Below are 23,600 nucleotides of genomic sequence, written 5' to 3'. Positions count from 1 at the left end.
TTCTCTCTCCCCATCTCTCTTTTCTCTCTCTCCCATTCAGGACAAACAAATGCTCACTGGTGGGTGCAGCATCTGTTTTCTCTGTGTGTGTGTGTGTGTGTTTTTTTGCAGTTTCAACACTGTGCAGGACTCAGACATTTTGGTCAGCAGTGCTGCTCGGACCTAATGGATGGTTTCAGTCCCTTGTTTGTGCTGCAGCCTCTTTGTTTTCTTTTGGACAGGGTGTGGTTTAGACATTTTACTGCCTGCTGTTGGGGAAATGATTCAGGTTCTTGTGGTGGAAGATTTCCTAACAATAGAATCCGTTTTTTCCTTCTATTTTATTCCTCCTCTCTCACTGGGATGCATTTTTATGTTAATCCAGACGGAGAGAGAGAGAGAGAGGGCGAGAAAGAGCCTGCGCCCCGCCCTTCTTCTGTTGTGGAACAAAAAGTGACCACCCCCACTGGGATCATAAGCAGCCTGTGTGACGCCCACTGCTGCCACACCTCTGGGCTCATGGTGGATGGTGTTTATAAGTTCACTCGCTTCACGAAAGAGAGATCGCCGCAAAAGTTCCACGCGGCAGCAGGATACAGGACTCATTATATTTATATCCGCCCCTCCTTGCTTCCGGTTTGCTGTTTTTTTTTTTCTCTCTTACGCACGACTGTCGTGATACGGCGTTGCCATAGTTACAAATAACAGCTATTGGATTATATAGAAGGATCCCAACTTCCTTGACAGTCCCAGTATCCGCCCACTGTCAACAAGAGAGATCCGCGCGGAGTCTCCTCACAGATTACCTGCATCCAGGAGCGCGCGTCAGAGGCAGCGGCAAGTCCACGCGTTGCGCGCTCTGGTCTGACTTGGGGGAAAAAAAGAAAAGAAAAAGAAAAGCACATTACAAGCTACCTACTTCAACATAACATTAAATAGACTGGAGTCTTGTAGTGGACTGTAGAGAGAGTGTTTTCTAGTAGTTATGGAGCAGAAAGGCACATTTGTCAGTCCCTTCCTCAGACCGCGGTGTCTGGCGGCAGCGGCGCCGGCGGCGGGGAAAGCGAAATTGACTCACCCGGGGAAGGCGATTCTGGCAGGTAAGTTCATCCTAAAAGTGTCAGACTTGGACAAAATATCACAATGTGTACGAGCTGCAGTGAAGACAAAGTTGAACAAAGCAGTTTACAGATACTTTGTGTAGCCTAAAGCTTTTTTTCTTTCTTTTTCTGGTGCGCATCGGAGTCAAGTGTGTAAAGGTGCATCACCACCTACACTGTGATGGCTTTAATGACCTGCTGGGGAAAAAAACTATCTGTAAAGACCAGACAGTTTTGACTTAATGAAAAGTTCTTGTAGTAACTCATTAGCCTACATATGCATGCTGTAGGCTGCTAATTTGCAAATTGTGGAGGAAGTAACAGATGGTTTCTTTTTGCATTTTGTTTTGTGTTTCCTTGTGTTGCTGTAGGATCAAAGGAAAGTCGTTTTCTCTTAAATGACACGTATCACTTACAGCTGGCAGCCCGAGCTGGTAAAACTAGGTATTGCAACACAGACATCGCCTGATATTCTCCTCCACCAACCATTTGCCCTCAGACCATCTTGACCTTTGACCCTTGCAAATGTTGCTACAGAGAAATGGTTTTGAGAGCAAAGACAAACAGTTTGTCTTCCTGTGTCATGTCATGGTCAGATCTCTCCTGCTGCACTGATCTGATTTCATCTCCCTGATCTAAAGATCACCTCCACTGCACTTCACATAATGCTATTAGACTGCAGAGATGCATCCAGCAGTGTGTGTGTGTGTGTGTGTGTGTGTGTGTTTGGGGGAAGAAGGGGGTGGTGGGGGGTTACTGAGAGTATCTGGAGCCAGTCCAAGGGCTCAGGTATTGTACGCGAGACAATGCAACACAAAAAAACAACATTTTATTATTCAGCTGTTGATTAGCAAATCCTTCCGGAGCCAAATTTCATTCCATCTTAAGTACTTCATGTTCTTCTAATCCAAAACTGATCAAAATCAACCATGCCGTTGATTGAAAGGCTCCTGAACGGCTGCTACTGTAAATAGATTTCATGGTGTGGTTGTTTTTCTTAAGTTTTATTGTTGCTCAGCCTCAGTCAGTTTGTGACCAGTTGGTGATTTCTGTGCTTCGATACTGTGACAGAACCAGACGTATTGTATCTGCTGATCAATCTATTGATTAGGATGGGGATAATGGATTCACTGTGGATTTAAATATAAAGTCAGAAATGGTGCAGTTGTTTTAAAAAGCAGCTCAAACCCCCACAAAAATATTGTTTTTACTGAAGCTGTAATTTTTAATTGACAAATTATCAGTTGATTGAATGTGATTCACTGACTGATTCAGCACTACTTCAATCCTGTTTTGTTGATCCATTTCTGTGAATCATCCATTTATCCTGCTGAGGTTCACATCACCCCACACACACACACACACACACCCTCGACCCCCTCGTGTGATGATGTTCAGGCTGCGGTGGCTCCAGTTGATGAAGAGGCTCTCTGAGGTGCTCCTGTATTAAGGCTACATGCTGGTATTTGGCAGCACACTGTTGATTTCAGCCGCGTGCCCTGGCAACAGTTGCGTACTGAATAATTCATCCGTCTGAATGAATGAATTCCTTTTGATGTCGGTTTACAAACAAACTGCTTTGGGGACGCCGCTAGCCATTATTTTAGTTATTCTACCTTTTATTCTCCTGGTTAATTGATGGATCATTTGGGCTGTCAAATGTCAGGAAACGGTGCAAGATGCCCTTTAGGAGTTCCCATGGAGGTGACAGCTTTAAAATGAGAGCAAAAATATTTAGTTTACAAACAGTTCTATCACCAGTTATTTGTTTCAGCTCTAAAAGGTGCAAAGATTAATGTTAACTAAGTGTTTACAGTGACAAAAAAGGTTTTTATTTTTTTCAACCCATTTCTTGACAGTGATTATTTACATCACAGTTAATTGGACGGTCTGGCAAATTAGATCATGGTTTGATTTTGAATTTGAAGCGCAGACAGTTTGTTCATTTATTTTAAAATCTGGTATGATTTAAACATATTTCACATAAAAAAGGGTATTTTAAGGAATATTTATTGTGCAAAACTGCAATAAGATTTATAATAATGGTGATAAATGCAAAAGCTTTTTACCTCTATGTCTGTAAAAACACTTTTTATCATGACATACAATAGAATCAAGCTGAACATTAAGTGCATTACATTATTGCATTACAATATGACTTAGTGTACATGTTTTTTTGGCTTCGGCTTGTTACTGAATTACTACACCTTTGCAAAGAATGCACTCTTTTGCTTTCGAAGCATCATTCTTCATGAACGCCCCATTTTTTATGTAGGTTTGGCTGTAATATTCAAATGTATTCTCTCCTATAGATGTCACAGCCTGGGTGTAATTTGTTCATTATAAAAAACAACTGTTGAGTTAACAGCAGAGGTAATGAAATAGTGGTGCGACTGGAATGAGACAAGGAGAAAAAAAAAAAACGTCAACTCTCCTGATTCATGTCACCCTGTCAACTGCCAAGTCATGGAAATGTGGCCATGGTGAGGTCGCCTCCCCCACCCCCCCTCCCTCGGCCCCATCCAGCCTGATTGACTGGATATGGCCCAGTATTGCGCCCTGTTCTCCTCGCTGTGACGCTCAGCTCGTCTCAAGCCTGTCTGTCCTGTTTTGCAACAGTGGCACGACTCCGCTCTCTGTCTCAACTCCCGCAGCCTCCCTGACTCCTCCCGGCCTCGCTGTCAAGAAAACCATTGATTTATCTGTTTGTCTTTCAGAGGTTTGGAAATGAGAGTGTGTCGGAGCATCGCTGGCGTGACTCAGCGGCAGATAAACTGCCTCTCTGGGTCTGACCCTTGCGATATCATCCATTAAAAAATCACAGCTGATCCTTTACACCTCCTGGATGCAAAGTCTTCTCACTCAGCTACGGCACAAATAAATACAGCTGACACCTTCTGGTGTTCTGACGCGCTAATGCTACTTCAGATTTATCTGTTATGGTTAGCAGCATGTGAACGCGGACAGAGCGAGGCACTTGTACAAGCCTGAAGGCTGTAAGTAGACAAAGCAAGAAGTAGAAGGTCATAGCTTAATGGATTAGAGACCCCACATAGACGGTGGCCGGGGAGGAGGGGGGGTGTACGATGCACATTTCCAAAGCTTTTAGAGGCCCGTGTGCTCTTTCCACTTTCATTGGTTGGTTCAAGTCTTGTCTCAGCAGCCACTGGTGATGACTGAGGGAAGGAGGGGAGTGTTTTATCTCTGTGAGGCCTGAGGGTGAGACGGCAGTCTAAATGGGTCTCTAGTCCTGATTTGCTGCATTCATACATTGCTGTGGTTTGCATTTTACAACCGTTCTACTCATGAGAGAGTCTGTGGTGGAGAGGGAGAGAGAAAGTTCCTTTTTAATCTTTATTTCTTCATAGAGTGGCTTTTCCACTGAGACAGCCTCACTTTTTTGTCACTTTCCCTGCTCTCTTTTCATTCCCCCCCCCCTCTCTGTCCCTATCTCTCTCCAGCCTCGGGGGCAGCCAGTTAGGTTTCGTGAGTGGCTGTCTCCTCTCAGGCTCAGAGGGCTCGTCAAACTGTGGCTTACTCCCCGTTTCCTCACGTCACAGGCGACGCACACAGTCCACTCCCATGCACAGTTTTCACTGCTCGCAGACCCCGAGTACCAGGAGGCGAGATAATAAATCACAGTCCAATCTCTTTCTCTCCGGTCAACCCCCAACGTAACAGCTTTTCAGATAGATGCTGGTATAAGGTAGCAACAAACCGCCATGTAGGAATGATCTGTCATTCAATTAACATCAAAACAAATTAGCTTCATATTTTATCTTATGTTTTTCTTACTCATTGTTGCATTTGCATGTTTCATCTCACTCATTATAAATCAATGTAATGAACAATCTGCTGTCCATTTTCTTAATTACCCTCAGATTGTAGATTGATTATCTGCCTTTTCCTCAACCACAGAGTTTAAGTCACATCACTCCAGCGTAAAGGATTAACTTGCAGAGACTCAAAACTTGCTTGAGAAAATCAATCAGTTTGAACATGTACAATTTTCTTGAAGTGTCACTCGTGTCAGACTTGAAAGATGGTCGTCCAACAACCATCGCTTAAATAGCTTGAGAACCTGTTTTCTCCTGGAGCAAATATGCGGCTCTTTAACTACTAAACCTTCCACTGCATCCATTGTTTGGCCCTGAGACGGTCATGTTTAGGACCGAAAACAGCTGTTTTCAGCATCTGGAAGCCTGCAATTCTCTGTAGAGCTGAGAGGAAGTGAGGAGTCCGGGGGTAACTCTCTCTGGCTGCATCACTACGACTGCCTCCTTTCACAAACACACATTATGTGATCTATTGTTCATATAAATAAATATATTATATAAAACAACCCATAAAGGTGGCTGGTTATCAATGAAAATTGGTGATCAATGAACAGATTATGTAAGTAATTGACATCACTTGCGTAATCCCTAGAGAGCCTTGCAGCCACGTCTGCATCTGCACACAGTTAAAACAACCTGTGCGTTAGTCGCCCTGTTTATGTAAACGACTGTACGAGTTGCTCGCTGCAGGCTTCGAAGCAGTTAAAACAGTTTCCATGTAAAATTAATCAACATCTTTCCTGTAATTAAGCATCAGTGTAGCATTAGGGAGTGTTGTTCAGGACAGAGGAAGCCTGAAAGGCCAGACGTCAGATGAATAATTCTTTTCATGTTTTGCATGAGGCAAACAGAAATATTACGGCTCTATTAATAGGACACCTCATGTTTGAAGTACATCGGTCCTCTGGCTATGCTCTCCACTTGGGCTGGAGATATGGACAAAATAACATATTTCCCTCAGACTTCAGAGAGTTTCAAGTGAGAGATAATCATCTAAGGAAGGAACATCTGGATGAATAATGGATAGATTCTCATGCAGATCTGCTTAATTTGCTGGCACATGTACATCCACAACACAAACACATATGTAGATACACATTGTTGACTGACTAGCGTGAGTTTTGTTGTTTGATTTGAAAAACTGAAATCCACAGATTGTCAACTAGGCAGCAGGCACAACCATGCTGAGAGTCAGAAATGTTTATTATGATGAAGATAATGGACCTTCAGATATGTTTAGAACCTGCTGCGTTCACAGACCGTGTCAGATTGTCAGTTTGTCCTTAGAAAAATAAAGTTTCGGTGCAGACCAGATGTGGTGGCTGCTCATTAGAGTCACTGGAGGAGACAGGACAGGACTTCAGAAGCTGTCCCTCCCTGTCAGCTGGCTGACTGCCTGCTCACCTGGCTTCCTCTGGGCCTCACTGTGCTGCAGAAAAGAGTCTGTCAATTTGTGTGTGAGCATCTTTCCTTCATGAATGTGTGTAAATGTGCACATAATATACAGCATGTTCTACAAGATCTCATGGACGCTAGAGGTGACAGACAGGTTGGACAGTTAGTAGATTTAGTTTATTTTAATGATTAACTAACCCATTAGAGGCATTTGTCAAGTTCAAATACTAGATATGAACTAATTTAATCTTCTCAGTTGTGAAGATTTTCAGTTTCCCTGCTCTTTTTTGTCTTGTGAGGTTAGGGTGTCCCAACATATTCAATGAGATACTAGTGTGAAAAAAAGGTCTTTTCCTGTTTCATTATGAAAAATTGAAGTCTACATCTAAACCCAAGTGAAAATTGTGGAATTTATTAAACCTGTCATCCGCGTCTGATCGCCTAACATCAGTTCTCAAGGACATTAATGCTCCTGTGGCTGAATGGGAGCGAATCCCTGCAGCAAGGGGACCTTTCCAGTGTGCAACTGCTCCATTTACAGTAACATGTGGATGTAATTTTGAGGTGTCCAGATACTTTTGGCCAGGCATCGTGCATGAGTGGCATGTATATGAGCCAGAGCCCAGCTGTGGAGTGTGAAAGATGTTGATTAAGTTATAAATCCACCTTGTCTGGCACGAGAGTGAGTGTTACCGTAGCACAATATAGTATATGTGTGATTTATGTAGCTGCTGCTTAGTTTGTAGAAGATTCAAGTTTTTAAGAGTCTGTAGAGGCGGACGCTGCACTGTTTTTTTTTTGTTTTTTTTACTGCCTCTGGGTTTCTGATATGACTCCAATGCCATTTCCATTTCCTTGGGTGTAATACTAAGTGTCGGAGACTCGTGTGGATGAATTGATTTTATGACACCGAGCGGTGAAGAGTGGTTGGAGTGGAGAGAGGAGAGAGGGCGGAAGGTGCTACTGAGAGAAAAATGAAGAACAGGAGAAGAGAGCGAGCCTGTGAAGATAAAGATTAATTGCCATTTTTCTCATCTAACCCACGTTTGGCTGCCTCACAGGAGTCATTTAGGGTGTCATCTGTAAACCTGCTGTGTGTGTGTGTGTATTGGATATAGGCTGCGAAATAGACTAGAAGACAAACAAGCTGCTTCTCCTCCATAGATCCAGAGCGCCTGATGAGGATTGATCATGTGTTTGTATCTGTTGTTGCTGCTGAGTCGCTGTCTGTGACGGACTCTCGGTTGGTTTTCACATGCAGCTCTGTCCTGGCTGAAAACTGATGAATGAATGAAGTTTATTGTTTCTTCTTCTCCAAGACACACTGACCCACTGATCCTGGATCAGGGCGGCTGGAATGGAGCATGTGATTCCTGTTACTTTTCAAGAGGTTAACATTTACTTACTACTCTCCCAGGATTAGAGGAATTACAGCTCAGTGGTCTGGTGGTTAAAGTTCCTATAAATGTGTGTGTTACAAAGGGCGTGTGTGTGTGTGTGTGAGATCATGTGAATGTCATGATGGTGCACACTGTTATTATGAATAGTGGTAACTTGGTAAAAGTATAATCATCAATAGGTTCATAAGCATTTTAGGTAGACTCATACAAATATTGGGTATACATATCGACAAAAACTTTGCTCCAGGATACAGCAACGTCTCTACTTTTTGCGACGACTCAGGGTGTTTGGGGTCGAACAGAGGGTACTGATATTCTATCTGGTATTCTATCATGCTGTTATCGAGAGCATTGTACGTTATGGAATTTCAGCTTGGTTTGGAAACTTATCAGTGAAGTTAAAAACGCAAATAAGCAGACTGGTTCATTGTGCAATGAAAGTGATGGGGGTGAAAGAGTACCCCTCCCTCCAGATGCTTTTTGATAAAATCATTATTAGACACGCTAGGAAGATCACCACTGACCCCTCCCATGTCTTACACAGTGAGTACCAGCTACTCCCATCTGGCAGATGGTACAGAGTCCCAGTTAAGAACAAAAAACGTTACCTCAACAGATATAAGAACTCCTTCGTACGACTTTCAGTAGGTCTCATGAACTCTTAACAGTATCAACGTTGAGGGCAGTACATTAGTATTGTGGTGCCAGTTTTTGTATGATGTATTGATGTTTGTGCTGTCGGCTCTTGCTTTTTGTATTGATGTTTGTGGCATTCTGTATTTGTTTGTATTTGCACTTAACTGTATGCACTGTCTCGTCTGCCCACCTGTGGGGGTGTGTGTGTGTGTGCAGCAGCTGCATGTATGTTCCTGCGGGACCAAATAAATTAACTTAACTTAACTTTATTATGACTGTACCAGGCAATACAGAATTATCCTACTATTGATGAGCTGATAGGAATGGAAAGACTCCAAATGTCACAATGAGAAATTGTGTTAATATAAATAAACAATATGAGTGGTGGCCCTCCGGCGGGTTTGAAGGGGTTAATGTCAAAGACGTGACTCACAATAACTAAATGATGACGATGACAAATTAGATTTTTAGCTGCACAGGCATAATTAAATGCCTTTGTCCCTTATCGATTTTCTCTCATTAAACCAGCTGCAGTCACAGAGGAGGAGATAAAGAAGATAAAGAGAAGCAGATGAGTCAGAGGCTTTTTAGGCTTTCAGACAAACAAGGTGTGGGTCCTGCAAAAAAGAAAAGAAAAAAGGCCAATCTAACCTAATATCAAGAGGATTAGTGTGAATGGGAACTTTTGATATTTAGTCTGAGTTGCAATGAGCTCCACTCACAGTCCTCCTCTGCACGCTTGGAGTTAAATATATGTTTTTTATCTTAAGCAGAGGCGATGCTGCCAGGTGCCATGGTGATAAAAGTCTTGATGGCAGCAGTGACACATGAAGCGTCCGCACTGCAGAGCTCAGTAACATTCATGGATGTTGATGAAAGGAACAATGACGGCAGTCTGAATACAATGAAGAAAATAAAATGCACAAAAATATACCAGTAATAACAGCTACTTAGTGTCACATTCACCTGTCAACTCTTACTTTTCTTTAAACAAATGAAAAAAATCTGCCCTTGTTCTCAGCGCATCTTTACTTATTTCAAGAAATGTAAAGAAATGACTCATTGTCTTCAAACAGGCAACATGAGCGCTGAGATTTCTGCACTAGTATAATGAAAATGACTGTTTTAGAAAACTCTCAAAACAGCTGATTTGAAAAAGAAACTAGAAAATGAATGAAATGAAATGAAAAGATGATTTTAGGACTGAATAGTCACAAATCTAAAGATGTAAATGGTTTTGACAACATGTAGCTAGTGATTGATTGTATCACAGGAGACAGTGAACGCCCCTCAGATGCAACATAGAGTGACTGAAATTAAACATTGATTTTCAAATGGATTATCTAATATCTAATTTTCTACCAACAAAAATTCATGTCATATGAAGTTTATTTTTTCACACAAGCTGCTGAGCATCGGGGATAAAGTGATTCCTCAGTAAAAATTTTGCGAATACGTTAACATCTGATCACAACTGGTAATTCCCTGGAATGGAGAAAATCACAACCACTTCCTGTTGATGACTGTTTGTTTTTTTCTTCTTTTTTTTTAGCCTGAAGTGGATTTTTATGCTAAAGAAGGATATTTCAGTTTTTCACTTCCCATTCGCCGGTTTGTTGTGCTAATTTATTTCAGGTTTCCTGAGTTGGCACAAAAACACATGTACGGTAAAATGTTCCCCATAATTAACCGGAAGAGTTATTTTTGATTTTTCGGTGTCAACAGACAACATAATGTGTGTGTGTTTGTGTGTGTCTGTGTCATTGAGTTAATGGAGGGTCTTGGCCGGGGTAATGGAGCCCCTCCCTGCAGGCTGAGCAGATAATTTAATTAATGTCAGCCCTCGCTCCACCCGCATCCCCACCTCCCTCCCTCCCTTGTGACTCATTGGTGTTTTGCATTAGCTTCACTTTTGGACACTTGTCTTTATCGACTCGAACTCATCAGCTGTGGCGGTTTTCCAGCTGAGCCCTCTGGCGTCCGCTCGCAGGTTCATTCACTGACTCCATTTCTTGCTTTTCTTTCTGCAAACGCTATGCAGTGTTTGGAGTAGAAACTAACCGTGCAACATTTTCTTTCCCTGCGTTGACTTTCTCCTCTTCCTCAGACGGCAGCACAGTCACTGTGAGTTCAGCTGTGAGCCGTTGATTCCTCTTCTCCCAGCTCGTTACTCTTCCTCACACAGTAGCAGTAGCTTTTAATGTTTATGGAGAGAGAGAGAGCCATTTGTGGAGTCACTGTAATGATCCATGATGTAATGGCACCTACTTGTAATTCATAAGGGGGGACGGGGGGATGGAGGGGACGGAGGGGAATGGGCCTGGTGCGGCTGTAGCCAGGCAGAACAAGAACGTTGAGTTTATATCAGCAGAGACGGCTGTCCAGACGCGTTCCTCTGTGCGTACTTCTTAATGGATGCCAGTTTCATTTGTGCCTGTACTTTATGGTGTTTGTATTGAAGACCATCTGCTGGTTTTCTCTGTTTCAGGTGGAATTGCAGGTGGCATAGAGATCTGCATCACCTTCCCCACAGAGTACGTCAAGACCCAGCTACAGCTGGATGAGAAGGCCAATCCACCCAAATACAGAGGAATAAGTGAGTACGGCCGTATCTATCTATCTATCTATCTATCTATCTATCTATCTATCTATCTATCTATCTATCTATCTATCTATCTATCTATCTATCTATCTATCTATCTATCTATCCATCATCTTGTCTCTCTGCCTCTCTCAGGAGCTCATTATCTCATTACCCATCATCCCCAGGTACATCAGGGATTCTGGCAGGCTGTCACTGTGCTTGTTTATATGACTTAGACCAGTGCACACACACACATTTCACCATCCATGCATACCCAAATACACACACACACACACAAACACACACAGGATCTGTTAATGTTGGCTCGAGCTCTGAGGAGCGGAGAGCTACGGTAATGAGCGCTCCAGACAGCTGTTGCTTTTCTTGCACTGTTGTGTGTTTGGCTCGGTAGGACAACATCATGGACTGACGTCTCCCAGAGCCAGAAGCCAAAGAAATACATAAAAAATCAGCCTGTGGTTCAGTTTACCCATGTCATGACTGATTAACACACAGCCACATTGTGTTGCCTTAGCCAAGTAAATGAATCAGAATAAAAAAAAACCTCTTGCACTACATTGATTACACTGTTTCGAGGATGTCTCAGTAGATTTTCTTTTTACACTGATCAATTCAATTCACTATCATCAAGTGTAGGTTATTTTGGACCATCTTTAATACATGTGTGTGTGTGTGTGTGTGTGCTCCTCCAGGTGACTGTGTGAAACAGACAGTGCAGGGTCATGGCGTCAGAGGACTGTACAGAGGACTCAGCTCACTGCTGTACGGCTCTATACCCAAATCTGCAGTCCGGTGAGTAACAAGTACAGTTCACATCTCTGATATAAAACTCTACCTACCTATGTATAAAGACAAAACTGAACTAATGTTAAATGTCCTTGGGGAGAAATGAATAGTAGAACGTGTTAGAAACAACACAGAGGAAGCAGCAGTAACAAGGGAATTAGAAAGGATATAAAAAGTAAAACTACAAGACTTTTCTCAGTGATCTTACCTACTACTAGTTACTGTTTTTTCTGAGCAGCTTTTCAGTATTTCTCTCTGGTCATTCAGTTTCATATTAAAGAGGAGCTATGCAAGATTTGCACCTTAATTAAACAGATTTGGAGTAATCGTGATGGTTAAATGACTTGTTACGGGGAGAATGGAGGCTATCTGCCTTCCACCTCAGGTCTCTTGGCTGAAAACCAACCTTGCAAGATCAGCGCCTCCGACCCGCTGTCTCAGATCTTGTCTCACAAGAACGATACCTCGGTAGACATCGCTCCACGGATTGCCTTCTCGCCAAATATGCACTCTAGGGGGAGCTCCGTAGAGAAAAACAACAACAACTAAAACAGTGAAAAAGTGACCGGACCTGCATGGTTCCCCTTTAAATATTTTATAATGTTTGACCTTTAGAATAAATAGTAGCACTAGAGCTGACAGACACTGTACACTGTAGTTATTATGTTATTCTGCAACAACCCAGAATAAACATGTGTTGATGCACACACTATTGGTGCTTTATTAGCCTACTACTTAAATACTTTATTGCTTTTAATCTTTTGCCTCTACATTTCCCAACATCTTTATATCTTACATTCACATTCTAGGAATAATAGAAGTGTATAAAGTGTGTATGTGTGCAGTAAAGGCTGGAATAAAATGAGCACTTTTAGCTAAACCACTGCGATCATCTACCTGGAACCGCTAACTCACACACTCCAATTATTCTAGTCCATTACCCACAATGCAACGCATAAATGCCACACTAGCCTCCAGTATAATTACGTTATTCTTTCACAGACGTGACATTTATTTCTAGACAAGTGTCCACGTTGCAAACACATGCACACGCACGTACACACGCACGCACGAGCACACACTGCACAAAACTAAGCCAGGAGCTTTTATTGACACCGTTTTTGTTCTCCTTTTCATTCTTCCATTCCTTCTGTGCGTGTGTGTGTGTGTGTGTGTGTTATGCTGGAGGGTAGAGCCTGTCTGTACGATGGAGAGACAGGCCCAGCCAGGCGGAGCAAAGATGCCACTCAAACTCAGGCAGGGTCTCAATAGGGAGACTTGTGTTGGTTCTGGGTGTCGTAAGATTTATGTACAGTGTTTGAGTGATTGTGTGTGTGTGTGTGTGCACATACCGTATAAATGTACCAGTCTTCAGCACCATTTCCAGTTTAAATGGTTTAGTTTCTGCTCTAAGGGATTTTCTGTTGTGAAATATGTCATAGAGGAACATTATTAAATTTAAAGCCACGTTCACTTTCTGCTCATGTAGTGTTTATATTTAATAGAAGAATGTAAAGTATATAATGTAGTGTCTGTAGATAGTGTAGACTTAGATTGAGTTATTTATGATTTGGAGCCTCCCAATCATTGTAACTTGTGACCCTTAAAGATAAAGCTATGTCTACTTGTCAGTCTTCATTACAGATTTCCCCTTATGTTATTTCATTCTGGTAAAAAAATAAAATAAATAAAGATAGAAGCAAATCATACACAAAAATAAGCCTGTGAATATTCTCATTTGTCCAGGTCATAGTTATCTCAAGGAAATTGAACTGAACTGATGAAGCCTCTTGGATGAGAGGTGAAACATCTTCATAGACAAATAACCAAGTCCAGTTGCATTTGATTTAAAATTTCCTTGAGATACACAAAAATACATGACATTGCAAAGCAGAAATATGTTTTTTTCTGCTTTCCCATCATGTTAATTACTGTATGTGTGGTCCTATGATGGTTTCCGAAACCCAGGCTTGAAAACCATGGACTTGGGGAATGTAGCAGAAAATGAACAGGTACTAATGAAACGTAATGGAAAGTTTAATTGCTGTTATGATTGGGACAGTTAGTTTTGATCTGTGGAGAATACCTTGGCCTATTTCCATTGACCATCGCTTCCCTTGAGTCGTTAGTTCGATCTGTTCTTTTCCTACTTTCTTTTCTATCCGCTCTCCCCTTCCCCCTTCCTATCGCTCTTCTGCCTCTTCAGCTCTCTTCCTCATCCCGTCCCATTAGCTGATTGCCTGTGCGCCATCGTCGTGTGCTGTACAATCTGCTGCAGGGTTGTCATGGAGGTATGGGAGGCACAGACACGAGAGCCTTTGACCTTTTTCTCCCCTTAAACCCCCCCCCCATCTTTATACACATCCCTCTCTCTCCTGTTTGCCAATCCTCCTTTGTGTGCCTCCTCTTCCCCATCCAGTCCACTCTTTCCATCCATCCCTCCTTCACCTCCTCTTCTCATCAGCACAGTAGTCGACCTTGTAGAAAGACCCACTAATGAAGATTGGGCAGCACTCTGCCGTCCAGAATGACTCATCTCTGACTGTGGACTGTCAGCCAAAACATGACGTGCCATATTCAAACTCCGAAGTTTAGCTAGCTTGTTAAATGGATTCGAGGGAGTATGGAGAGTAAATTGGAAAAGGAGCCGGCCTGGCGGTGCCATCTATCTCTCCAGGAGCTTTTAACGAATAGCGTTTGTTTCAAGGTTAGTTAGTGAGTGGACTGTGATGTCTGTGCAGTCTACGGATGCTGAAGGGAAGGACAGTTTTTTTTTTTAATTTTTGCTTTCTCTGGAGCTAAAAGTCTGTTTGCAGTTAGCGGAGTGGTGTGTATAAAGACAGAGAGGAATTGATTTATTTTTATGTGTTGTTTGTTCCTGTTCAACAGTGGGAGTCAGTTAACTGGGAGGCGTCTGTCTTTCAAAACAAACTCAATCTGTGTGAAGAGGGAGACACGGGAACAGATGTGGGAGGGTAATGATGGGTGGAAAAATCTTTCAGCGAAAAGACAGGTGGAGAAGAAAACTAAAATTACATGAGATTTTAAGAGATGAATTCTGTTTTGTTCTGTTCAGGTTTTGTCTAAAACCTGTGGCGATGGCAGGTAAATGGCTCAGGCAGAGCATTAATCAGGAGCGAGCATCTGTCCTCCCCCACCCCTTTTTCTAAATGTATCGGCCGGCGTCCTGCCGTCACTACAATTCAATCCCATCTATAAATAACCTTTCTTGTAAAGGACTCGCTGGCACAACATTTTCTGATTAAGGAGATACATAAAGCAGCACACCTCTCTCGCTGGCTTCCATGGCAGCGGTTGCTGGTCACTTTCCGGTTACTGAGAGACTGCACGTTTATTGGTGCATCTTTAATGAGGAAAGAGGAAGGACAATAAAGCGAGAGCCTTAAGCACATTCTGCACTTTCAGCAGTTTGTCTCTGCTAAAAAAATCTGAGTTAGAAGCAAGTTTTTTTTGCCTTGAGGCGGATCCGTAGTTCTGCTTTTATTTGCACTCAGTGAGACATGGGGAGGAAACTAGTTTTATATTCTCCTCTGCTACCAGATTTCTGCTGATGGACACAGCATCATTTTCTTGTCAATGTCAATGTGTTATTAAAAAGATCCTTGTTATATGTCCCTGGAACACCAGCATGTATTTGTTTTTATTGTATGTGTTTACATCAGCCTTTAAGCCTGTGCATATTCTCATTTGTCCAGGTCATAGTATTTCAATGCTATGAAATTTCAGTGCTTTCGATTTAACCTCCTTTGAAATACATCAGCCTTTATATAAAAAGTTAAAGCAGAAGTAAGCGATATTTTTGTGTTAATATAAGTCTTAAATAGTTATATCTTCCGACAGCAATCACTTACATAGAGTGTTTGGACCGAAACACGGGTCTGTCAGTCACTCTGCTCTGCTCTGAGCCGAGGAGAAAACTTTTCTCGTATCCTACAAGTTTTATCCAATGAGGAGAGAGAACGACATGAAGGGCTGTGTGTGCAACCAAGGGATGCGCCTGAATGTGGTGACGTAGGGACGAGGACCAATAGATCCATGACGAGGGCGGGGGCTGCTAACTCCATCGGCTGAAAAAGAAGTTATGGTGCGTTCAAGGCAACCCGTAACTCGTGTTTTTCCGACCTGTGAAGTCGTACCAGTTCGATCTGGTACGAGTTCACGGGTCGGAAGTTACGAGTGGCCGTTATAGTGCACTTTCACAGGTAAAACAGGTCGGAAAAACACGAGTGGGTTGCCTGGAATGCTACAAAGTCGTAAGTCGTGACTTGAAGCTGTAATTTACGGTTTCAAAAGCCTGCCTGTAACGCAGCATTAGCCAAAACGACCGGATCGCTTACTTCTGCTTTAAACTGAATATAATCTTGTAAGATTAAAACAGTATTATTACAGTTCTACTCCCTCAGTTTTAAAGAGAAGAAACATTGGAATGAAAGTTTAAATATTTTTAAATGTAACTTTTTTTTATAATCAAATATCTGCATCTATAAAAATCATTGTTGTTTCCTTAAAACTAGTTTCACTTCTGGACACAAACGTCTGGATTTTTCCCCATAGTTCCATGCTGACTCTATTTTCCGCTTTTCCTCAGGTTCGGGGTGTTTGAGTTCCTCAGTAACCATGCGAGGGATGAGTCTGGCCGACTGGACAGCACCAGAGGCCTGCTGTGTGGACTTGGAGCTGGAGTGATGGAGGCCGTTTTGATCGTCTGCCCCATGGAAACCGTCAAGGTATGTTATTATTAAGTGATCAGTGGTCATATTTCTGATTTGATGTGTTTGAGTTTTAGTGTAGGGGAGACCTGGGATGGTTGTAACAAAGGGATGGTTGTAACAGCATCACTTTCACCAACAAGGGATAACATTAGAGTTATGTGATCAATATCATGTGTACCCACTCACTCCCTGATTGCATGTGAATTTGAATGGCTCTATGAAGAAGTGTGTAGGTTTTACAGCCCAAAAACATTTTTTTATGGAAGAAACTAATCTTTTGGACCAAGTCCAAGTTTTGACTAGTATCGATACCGTTGTAGTGTAAATTAGGTAACTTGTATAAGATGAAAGAGCAGGTTCTTAGGTAAAATGAGAGTAATTTAATCAATGTTTATTTCAAACCACCATGGTGGTACAGCTGGTCACACAATGGCTGACAGGGGTGGGGATGGTTGTAACACCTTTTATCTTTGTTGTTTTAAGTGTCAAACATCTTTCCTGGAATTTTACATGCAGAGGTTCTAACAGTGGCACTCCTTGCATTAGATATCAAATAGTGAATTCTGTGATATAGTTTAAGAAGTTCAAGGCACTGCTACTTGTAGTGGACACATGAGGGTATTCTGTGTCAAAATTTGAGAGCCCTACCATGAACACTCTTCAAGTTATAGGAGCTGAGACAAGAAATGTTAAAACCATCCCCGGTCTCCCCTAATGCACATGTGTATTTTGCCATTTCTGAATGATCTTGGTAATACTGATTAAATATTATAAACTATCGCTTTCTGAAACAATGTGGACATTAATATGCATCTGCCTTCAATAAATGGAAGTATTTTTCATATAAATACACTCTCCTTGGTTTATATTCATAAGAATAAGCAGGTACATTTGGTATAGACTCCATGCTACTGCCTTTATCAGTGGTGGATCTGGCATATACCCTGAACTGAAAGTGCAAAGATAGCCAGACTACACATCAGTGCTCTTTTCACCAGCTTCTACCAGTCTCTCTTCTTTGTAATGGCAGACTTTTCTCTTTTGGATGATGTTCATGTTGTTCCCTTTCTTATCTCCCAAGGTTAAATTCATTCATGACCAAACCTCAGCAAACCCCAAATACAAGGGTTTCTACCACGGAGTCAGAGAGATCATCAGAGCGCAAGGTAGAGGAGCAGCTTCAATGCATGTGCTTTACCTGACCTCTACTGGTCAGACAGGGTAGTGCAGCTGAGAATCTAGCATCAAATCTACTGTCCAGTCCAGCCTTTTGTTACTTTTTACTAATAACCTTGATTCTTTTCCTTGAACAGGGCTAAGAGGGACGTACCAAGGTCTCACTGCCACAGTCCTCAAACAAGGCTCCAACCAGGCCATTCGCTTCTTTGTGATGACCTCTCTCAAGAACTGGTATAAAGGTCAGTATTAGAATAAAACTTAACAGGAGCACGACTATTGTATGTGTTCAAAACAGGGACTAATATTGCACCAAAACATTAACTGATCACTCACCAACTCTTCTGTTATGTCTCTTCACCAGGCGATAACCCCAACAAAGCCATTAATCCATTGGTGACTGGAACCTTTGGGGCCATAGCAGGAGCAGCCAGTGTATTTGGAAACACCCCACTAGATGTCATCAAGACTCGGATGCAGGTACATGATATGAAACCTGTAAAAGAAGAAAAGAATGAAGCTTTACTTCCTTCTGTGTTTTGCCAATGTCTTAATCTGAATTGAAGTTGCTGCCAATCGCTGATCATGTCTTTCTTTTCGTTTCCGAAGGGTCTGGAAGCACATAAATATAAAAGCACGCTGGACTGTGCTGCGAAGATCCTGAGACATGAGGGCTTGGCAGCGTGAGTATGCCTAATCTTTGATTAGTTTGGTGTCACAGCACGTTTGTACCGTTAATTAATTAATCACAACAGGCCTTTACTGCTTTCACTGCATGAGCCTCATGGAAACTTGGTTCATTCTTGCCATCCATCTGCATATGTATATTGTTAGGGATGGTTTTTCAAAGCATATGCTTAAAGCCCCTGTACGGAGCTTTTAACTGGATACGCAAAAGTCTCTGGTTTCTGCTGATGTGTCTCTGTTACCTCTTTGTAACAGCAAATGAGCCCATCAGTGTGAAGATACACTATTTCTAAGTAGTCTAATTCTATACCTCTGGAAGGCATGGTCGGGTCGGACCACTGACGAAACGATACGAATAGATACATTACGCTGGTTAAATTTAAAAAAAAAAAGCAATCTTCTTTCCGACGTTTCCAAAACAAATCTACACACGCCGGTCAGACAAACGTCTTCATGACAGTGGGAAATGCAGTCTTCATTCCACCGCTTTCGTCCACAGGGGCCGCCAAAATCAACACTAAATGAAAAGTCTGTACAGGGGCTTTAATGATGTTGGAAAATGTTAGTCAAAAATTAACCGTCGGTTACTGAAAACATCTTTTTGGTGTTAAGTATTAGTAAACTTTCTCCTAATGACAGATCTTTCATATTCCCTTCTCTCCGTTTCTGTCCATTTGTAGCTTCTATAAAGGGACGGTTCCTCGTCTGGGCCGCGTGTGTCTGGATGTGGCTATAGTGTTCATCATCTATGAGGAGGTGGTGAAAGTCCTGAACACGGTCTGGAAGACGGACTGAGCTGCTGGACATTCAGAAAAGACAGGGCGGCTTCCTGCTGCTCAGGCATCAGACACAGATCTGAGTTCAGCGGACCTCTTCAGTATCATGACACCAACTCTTCAGGGTTAGAGGCTTGGATCAGTGTCTTATGCCAAACAGGAGGTTAAAGAGCTTATAGAGGAGGAGAGAGCAGAGAAGAAAGAAAGCCTGATAGAGGCTCAGTGTTACTAACATCGCCTGGAGTGTATGCAGAGCTATACGGCTCAGCTTGGACACCTGACAAGGGTCAGCTTCACCAAGTGGGTTTATAAAGTCAGCTGAATAACTGTAAAAGATGCTTCATCTGAGAGATACATCATCAATTTATAAAATGTCAAACAAAACTTGAATATCAGGGTCATTAACATGGCTCCTTCGTGACTGCTTATAAGCAACACTCTGCAGCTATTTCCCTGTCTTTGTGAACCTGCTTTGGAAAATAACCTCCTCCAGTGAAGAATATTATTTTTCATCATCACAGCCATTGCAGGTGTGTGCATTGCAAGTGTCATAATGGATTTTCCCTGAGTTTTTGTTGCTCTCTGTCTCCTCTTGTGCCTCATATGGTTTCCAACCCAGAGGACCCAGACTGCAGCCAGTTGCAGTTTACAGTCACATAAATTGCAGTAACTTCCATAACCAAGCCTTTAATATAATGATTTTACATTTATAATATGCCAATTATTTTTATACAGGGTAGATTCTATTTAGTTTATTACCAACATTATGATTTTATTGTAAAATATGATGTATTTTATTCCTGTGCCAAATGCCAAATCAAATATATACTATGAAAATCAACATCTCAAGAATTGTATTGAGAATCAGAGAAGAGAAAATGTTATCATGATTCGTATTGTGACATGCTTTATAAATGTATTTATTGGAAATTGAATGATAAAGACCTAAATGCTAGATATATAGAGATACTATTTGCTATTGTGCCACTTGTGTCAGGTTTTTTTTCTTCCTGTAATCAGGTGTAAAGGTGTTTATAAGATGTGAGGAAAATATTTTAATGCTGTGTTTCACTGTGAGTCGAAAATGACCAAACAAACCTGAGTTATACACTAAAAGTAACAGGTATTTCCTCTTCAGTGGTTATGCCAGGTTACCGCACCTGGATGGTTATGTCTTCTGTTTACATTAGAAACAGTTTTCAGTAGCTGCGATTCTTCCTCTTGCCATATATTCCTGACACCAGTGCTTCCCAACCAGAGGGCAGTCACAAAATAAACCCTAGGGGTCGTGAGATGATTAAATGAAGAGAAGAAAATTATTCTTCTGCTATACATATTGATTTTCTTTTTTCCTTCAGGAAATCATTCTAGACTGGAACCTCTCACGATTCATAAACATAATTTTTAACCTGTAATGAGGGTTTGCAAGGAGGCAACGCTTCATTTCCTGCAGAGGTTTCACCCACAAGACAGGACCAGTATGTTCTGGTCCAGTTCCTGTGCTGTTCTGTTCTGGTGCCATGTTTCATTCAGGGTTTGTTTTAACCTCTCACTCATGTGCCTTTTGCTGTTGTGTTTGGTGATAAATGCATCTTGGGAAATATCCTCATCTGTGAGCGACTCTTTAATCATCTACACAGAAGTTTGAGATTTCTGTGGCTCAGTCATATGGTTTTGATAATACTTCTCCCTTTTATGTCATCACCAGTGATGTGGAAAATCATAATATATATGTGTAATGATTGTATTAAAATACGGTACTGATGGGGGTTATATTTCTTTACTGCTGAAATAATGCTCACTTTTTTTGTTTGTTTTTTAAGTATTTTTCTGGTGGCCAAAAACAAACTTGTATTCCCAACTGCCAGATAACCAAGAGAAAATATTATTGTTAGAGAAAATCTATGTAATCCAGGGCTCTGTGTGTACATGTGTGTGTATGTGTGTGTGGCTCTTTATGATGGATCTTGTGCAATAAACGCAGCCCCCTTCTGTTGTATGTGCTTTATGTAAAGTCCTATGTTGTGGGGGGATTTTAAAAGTCATTAAAAACAAATGTCTGAGAACTTGAAAGTACAAAGACTGGTTGTTGTTTTTATCCTGATTTATCCAGTGCACAGTCAAAATCAGTGTACCATTTAGCACAGGATAGGGGTCAGTGTCAGGATACCAGCAGCAAACCTGGAATACCAGCATGGATTGTAAACTCACTGACAAGACTGAAACTCAAAGACAAATGCATGACAGAAATCTTAAACACTAGGGGGAACTGTTGCCAGAAGCTCAAACATCCGTGATACGGTCCCTCCTCATTGCTCAGACACAAACACACCTCAGCGATGAGAGAGGCCTCCGCTCTCTTCATATTTGTACAACAGGGCTTTATGAGGAGGAACAAAGCACCCACTAACCTCCCTTCATCCAAATATCATCACTCCTACTCCTCCCTCTCTCATCTTGCTGCTGTCCAGGCGACTGATCCAAAATTGCCAGGAAAAAAAAAAAAAAATCTCTTATCATCTTAAGTCACACAGGCATCAACCACATAGCAGCTCAGGCCCTGAGATCATCTTTGAACTCGAGATGAAAAGTGAATTTTTTCAGCTTTTTCAGAGAGTAGTCAATTTGTCACTTGACAGCTTCCCTCCCTTTGGTTTGCCTAATAAGTATGGTACAAATACCTGGAGGTAGCCTACAAATTTAAGGTACTGACACAAATTTCTATTTTTCAGCCCATGATATAAATAAAAAATATTTTCAGTGGCTAGTTCCCAACGGTCTCATTGTGACGTAACAGAAGGTAAAATGTTCTCCATCTGAAGGATTTTTTTTTTTTACATCTTTGAAGAAGATGTCCAGTAGCCCATTGGTCCAGTATTAATTAGAGAAATTGTAAATGGTGGGGGGTGGTGGCTCAGATGCCCAGGGTGGCAATGGCAACCACTGCATATACTAGGCCTATAATCAGTAGCCTATAGAGCTATCCCTAGCTGCTATCTATTGTACTACAATCCAACCAGGCCCTCATCATGAAAACTTGTTGCAAAAGTAGAAAAAAAACCAACTACCACCAACAGTATCTGTTAAACAATAATTTGCAAAGGAGAATACCAAAAAGTAGATGCAAAAGCCCTAAAAAGGATTGAGGTAAAGTTGATGAGCAAAATATTTTGAGATAAATAAAGTCTTTTGAATTGAATTGAATAACCAACTTAATAATAAGAAGAAGAGTAAAATGACAATATTAGAAGTTTGAAACATGTTAGAGTATCCTATCTATGTCATAGGCCTATGCTTACAACCTTAACATGGACAAGAGAGGGAAAATAGCCAGGTGGCCATAATCTCACATATTTACATTTTTAATGTTCATGAATATGTGTCCTATTTTTGATAAATAAATAAATCAAACATAATATTTCAGGCACTTAGGCTTACAGATATTTTTTCAGCAAAAATAACTGCAGTGCTATAATCACATGAATCAAACACCTGCTTCTTATTTGTTTCCATAGCTGCAGTGTTCACCTTATGTAGATCATGCAGATGTAGCTCCGCCCACTTCCGGCTCCAAGAAGAGGATTGTCTTGTGGCTTCGGCTAATGGCTAACTGGTCCAACCAATTTATCTCCTTGTATTTATATTTTCGGACAAACTCATCTTTCAAAGTCCCACAACAGAAACATAGCATGCACATACAATCGGAAGTGACAGCGGCTGCCATGGAGGAACATAAGGTGAGTAGCCTAACGTCACCACAGTTAGCATCACAAAGGACCAAGCGTAGCCTTCTTCGTTACACCGCAAAACACAAACATACCTAAGTACGAACATCTTTCTGAGCACGTATAGTCTTTGATGTAACACACTCTCAAGAACGAACCATTATGATGAAGAGACTCATACCTGAAATAGGAGATGTTTGAATCAAAGATGTAGGCTCAAACAGGTGTGCTGGCTCCTACACGTGTGCGCCCCCTGCTGGAGACATCGAAAGATGAGCAAAACTTGTTGATTTTTACAATAACTCCTGTGATATTAAAAAAAAAACCTGCAAGGCCTGTTCGAGTAGGAGATGAAGCACAGTTTGGCCCAATATCCTAAACAATACCTATACCAGTCAGTTTAAAAGCCACAACCCAGCATGCATGATTTTATGGAGAAATTGCACCATGTAATGAAGTTCAGCCATCATAAACATTAATTTATTATGCAGAATTTCATACAGAAATGTCTGCTGAGGAAAAAGGCATGTTACAAGGCTTAAGATACTTTCTTAGCAGCAGGTTGGCCAATGATGTCAATCGAGGTCAGAGACTGCTTGTTAGCCTGCACCATCTGCTGGTGAAAAGCTGCACTTCTTTTTTTTCTTTTCTTTTTAGAGAGAAACTCTGTTGCACCAGTCTACCTCGTTTTCTGCAGTCTTCCTAAATATGTGCAAATGATTGTTGCAGTCTCACTCTTCAGGGTCACAGGTAGTCAATTAGCCAT

General features: G+C 41.5%; 1 protein-coding gene across 1 annotated transcript; it reads left to right on the top strand.

The window, feature by feature from the left end:
- The first annotated feature begins 256 nt into the window (after positions 1-256).
- Positions 257-21,189, top strand: LOC310990790 (tricarboxylate transport protein B, mitochondrial). Its single transcript, XM_083978296.1, has 9 exons — positions 257-1,079; positions 10,835-10,942; positions 11,644-11,743; positions 16,347-16,485; positions 17,552-17,636; positions 17,784-17,888; positions 18,011-18,126; positions 18,256-18,329; positions 19,014-21,189. Exons 1-9 carry the CDS (start codon positions 965-967, stop codon positions 19,126-19,128), a joined length of 957 nt encoding a protein of 318 aa, XP_083834422.1. The 5' UTR covers positions 257-964; the 3' UTR covers positions 19,129-21,189.
- The last annotated feature ends 2,411 nt before the right edge of the window (positions 21,190-23,600 follow it).

This window comes from Trachurus trachurus (genome assembly GCF_905171665.1).
Source record: "Trachurus trachurus genome assembly, chromosome: 9".
Classification (NCBI taxonomy): Eukaryota; Metazoa; Chordata; class Actinopteri; order Carangiformes; family Carangidae; genus Trachurus; species Trachurus trachurus.
The sequence above is the reverse complement of the archived record's forward strand: the minus strand, read 5'-3'. Positions and strand labels throughout refer to the sequence as shown.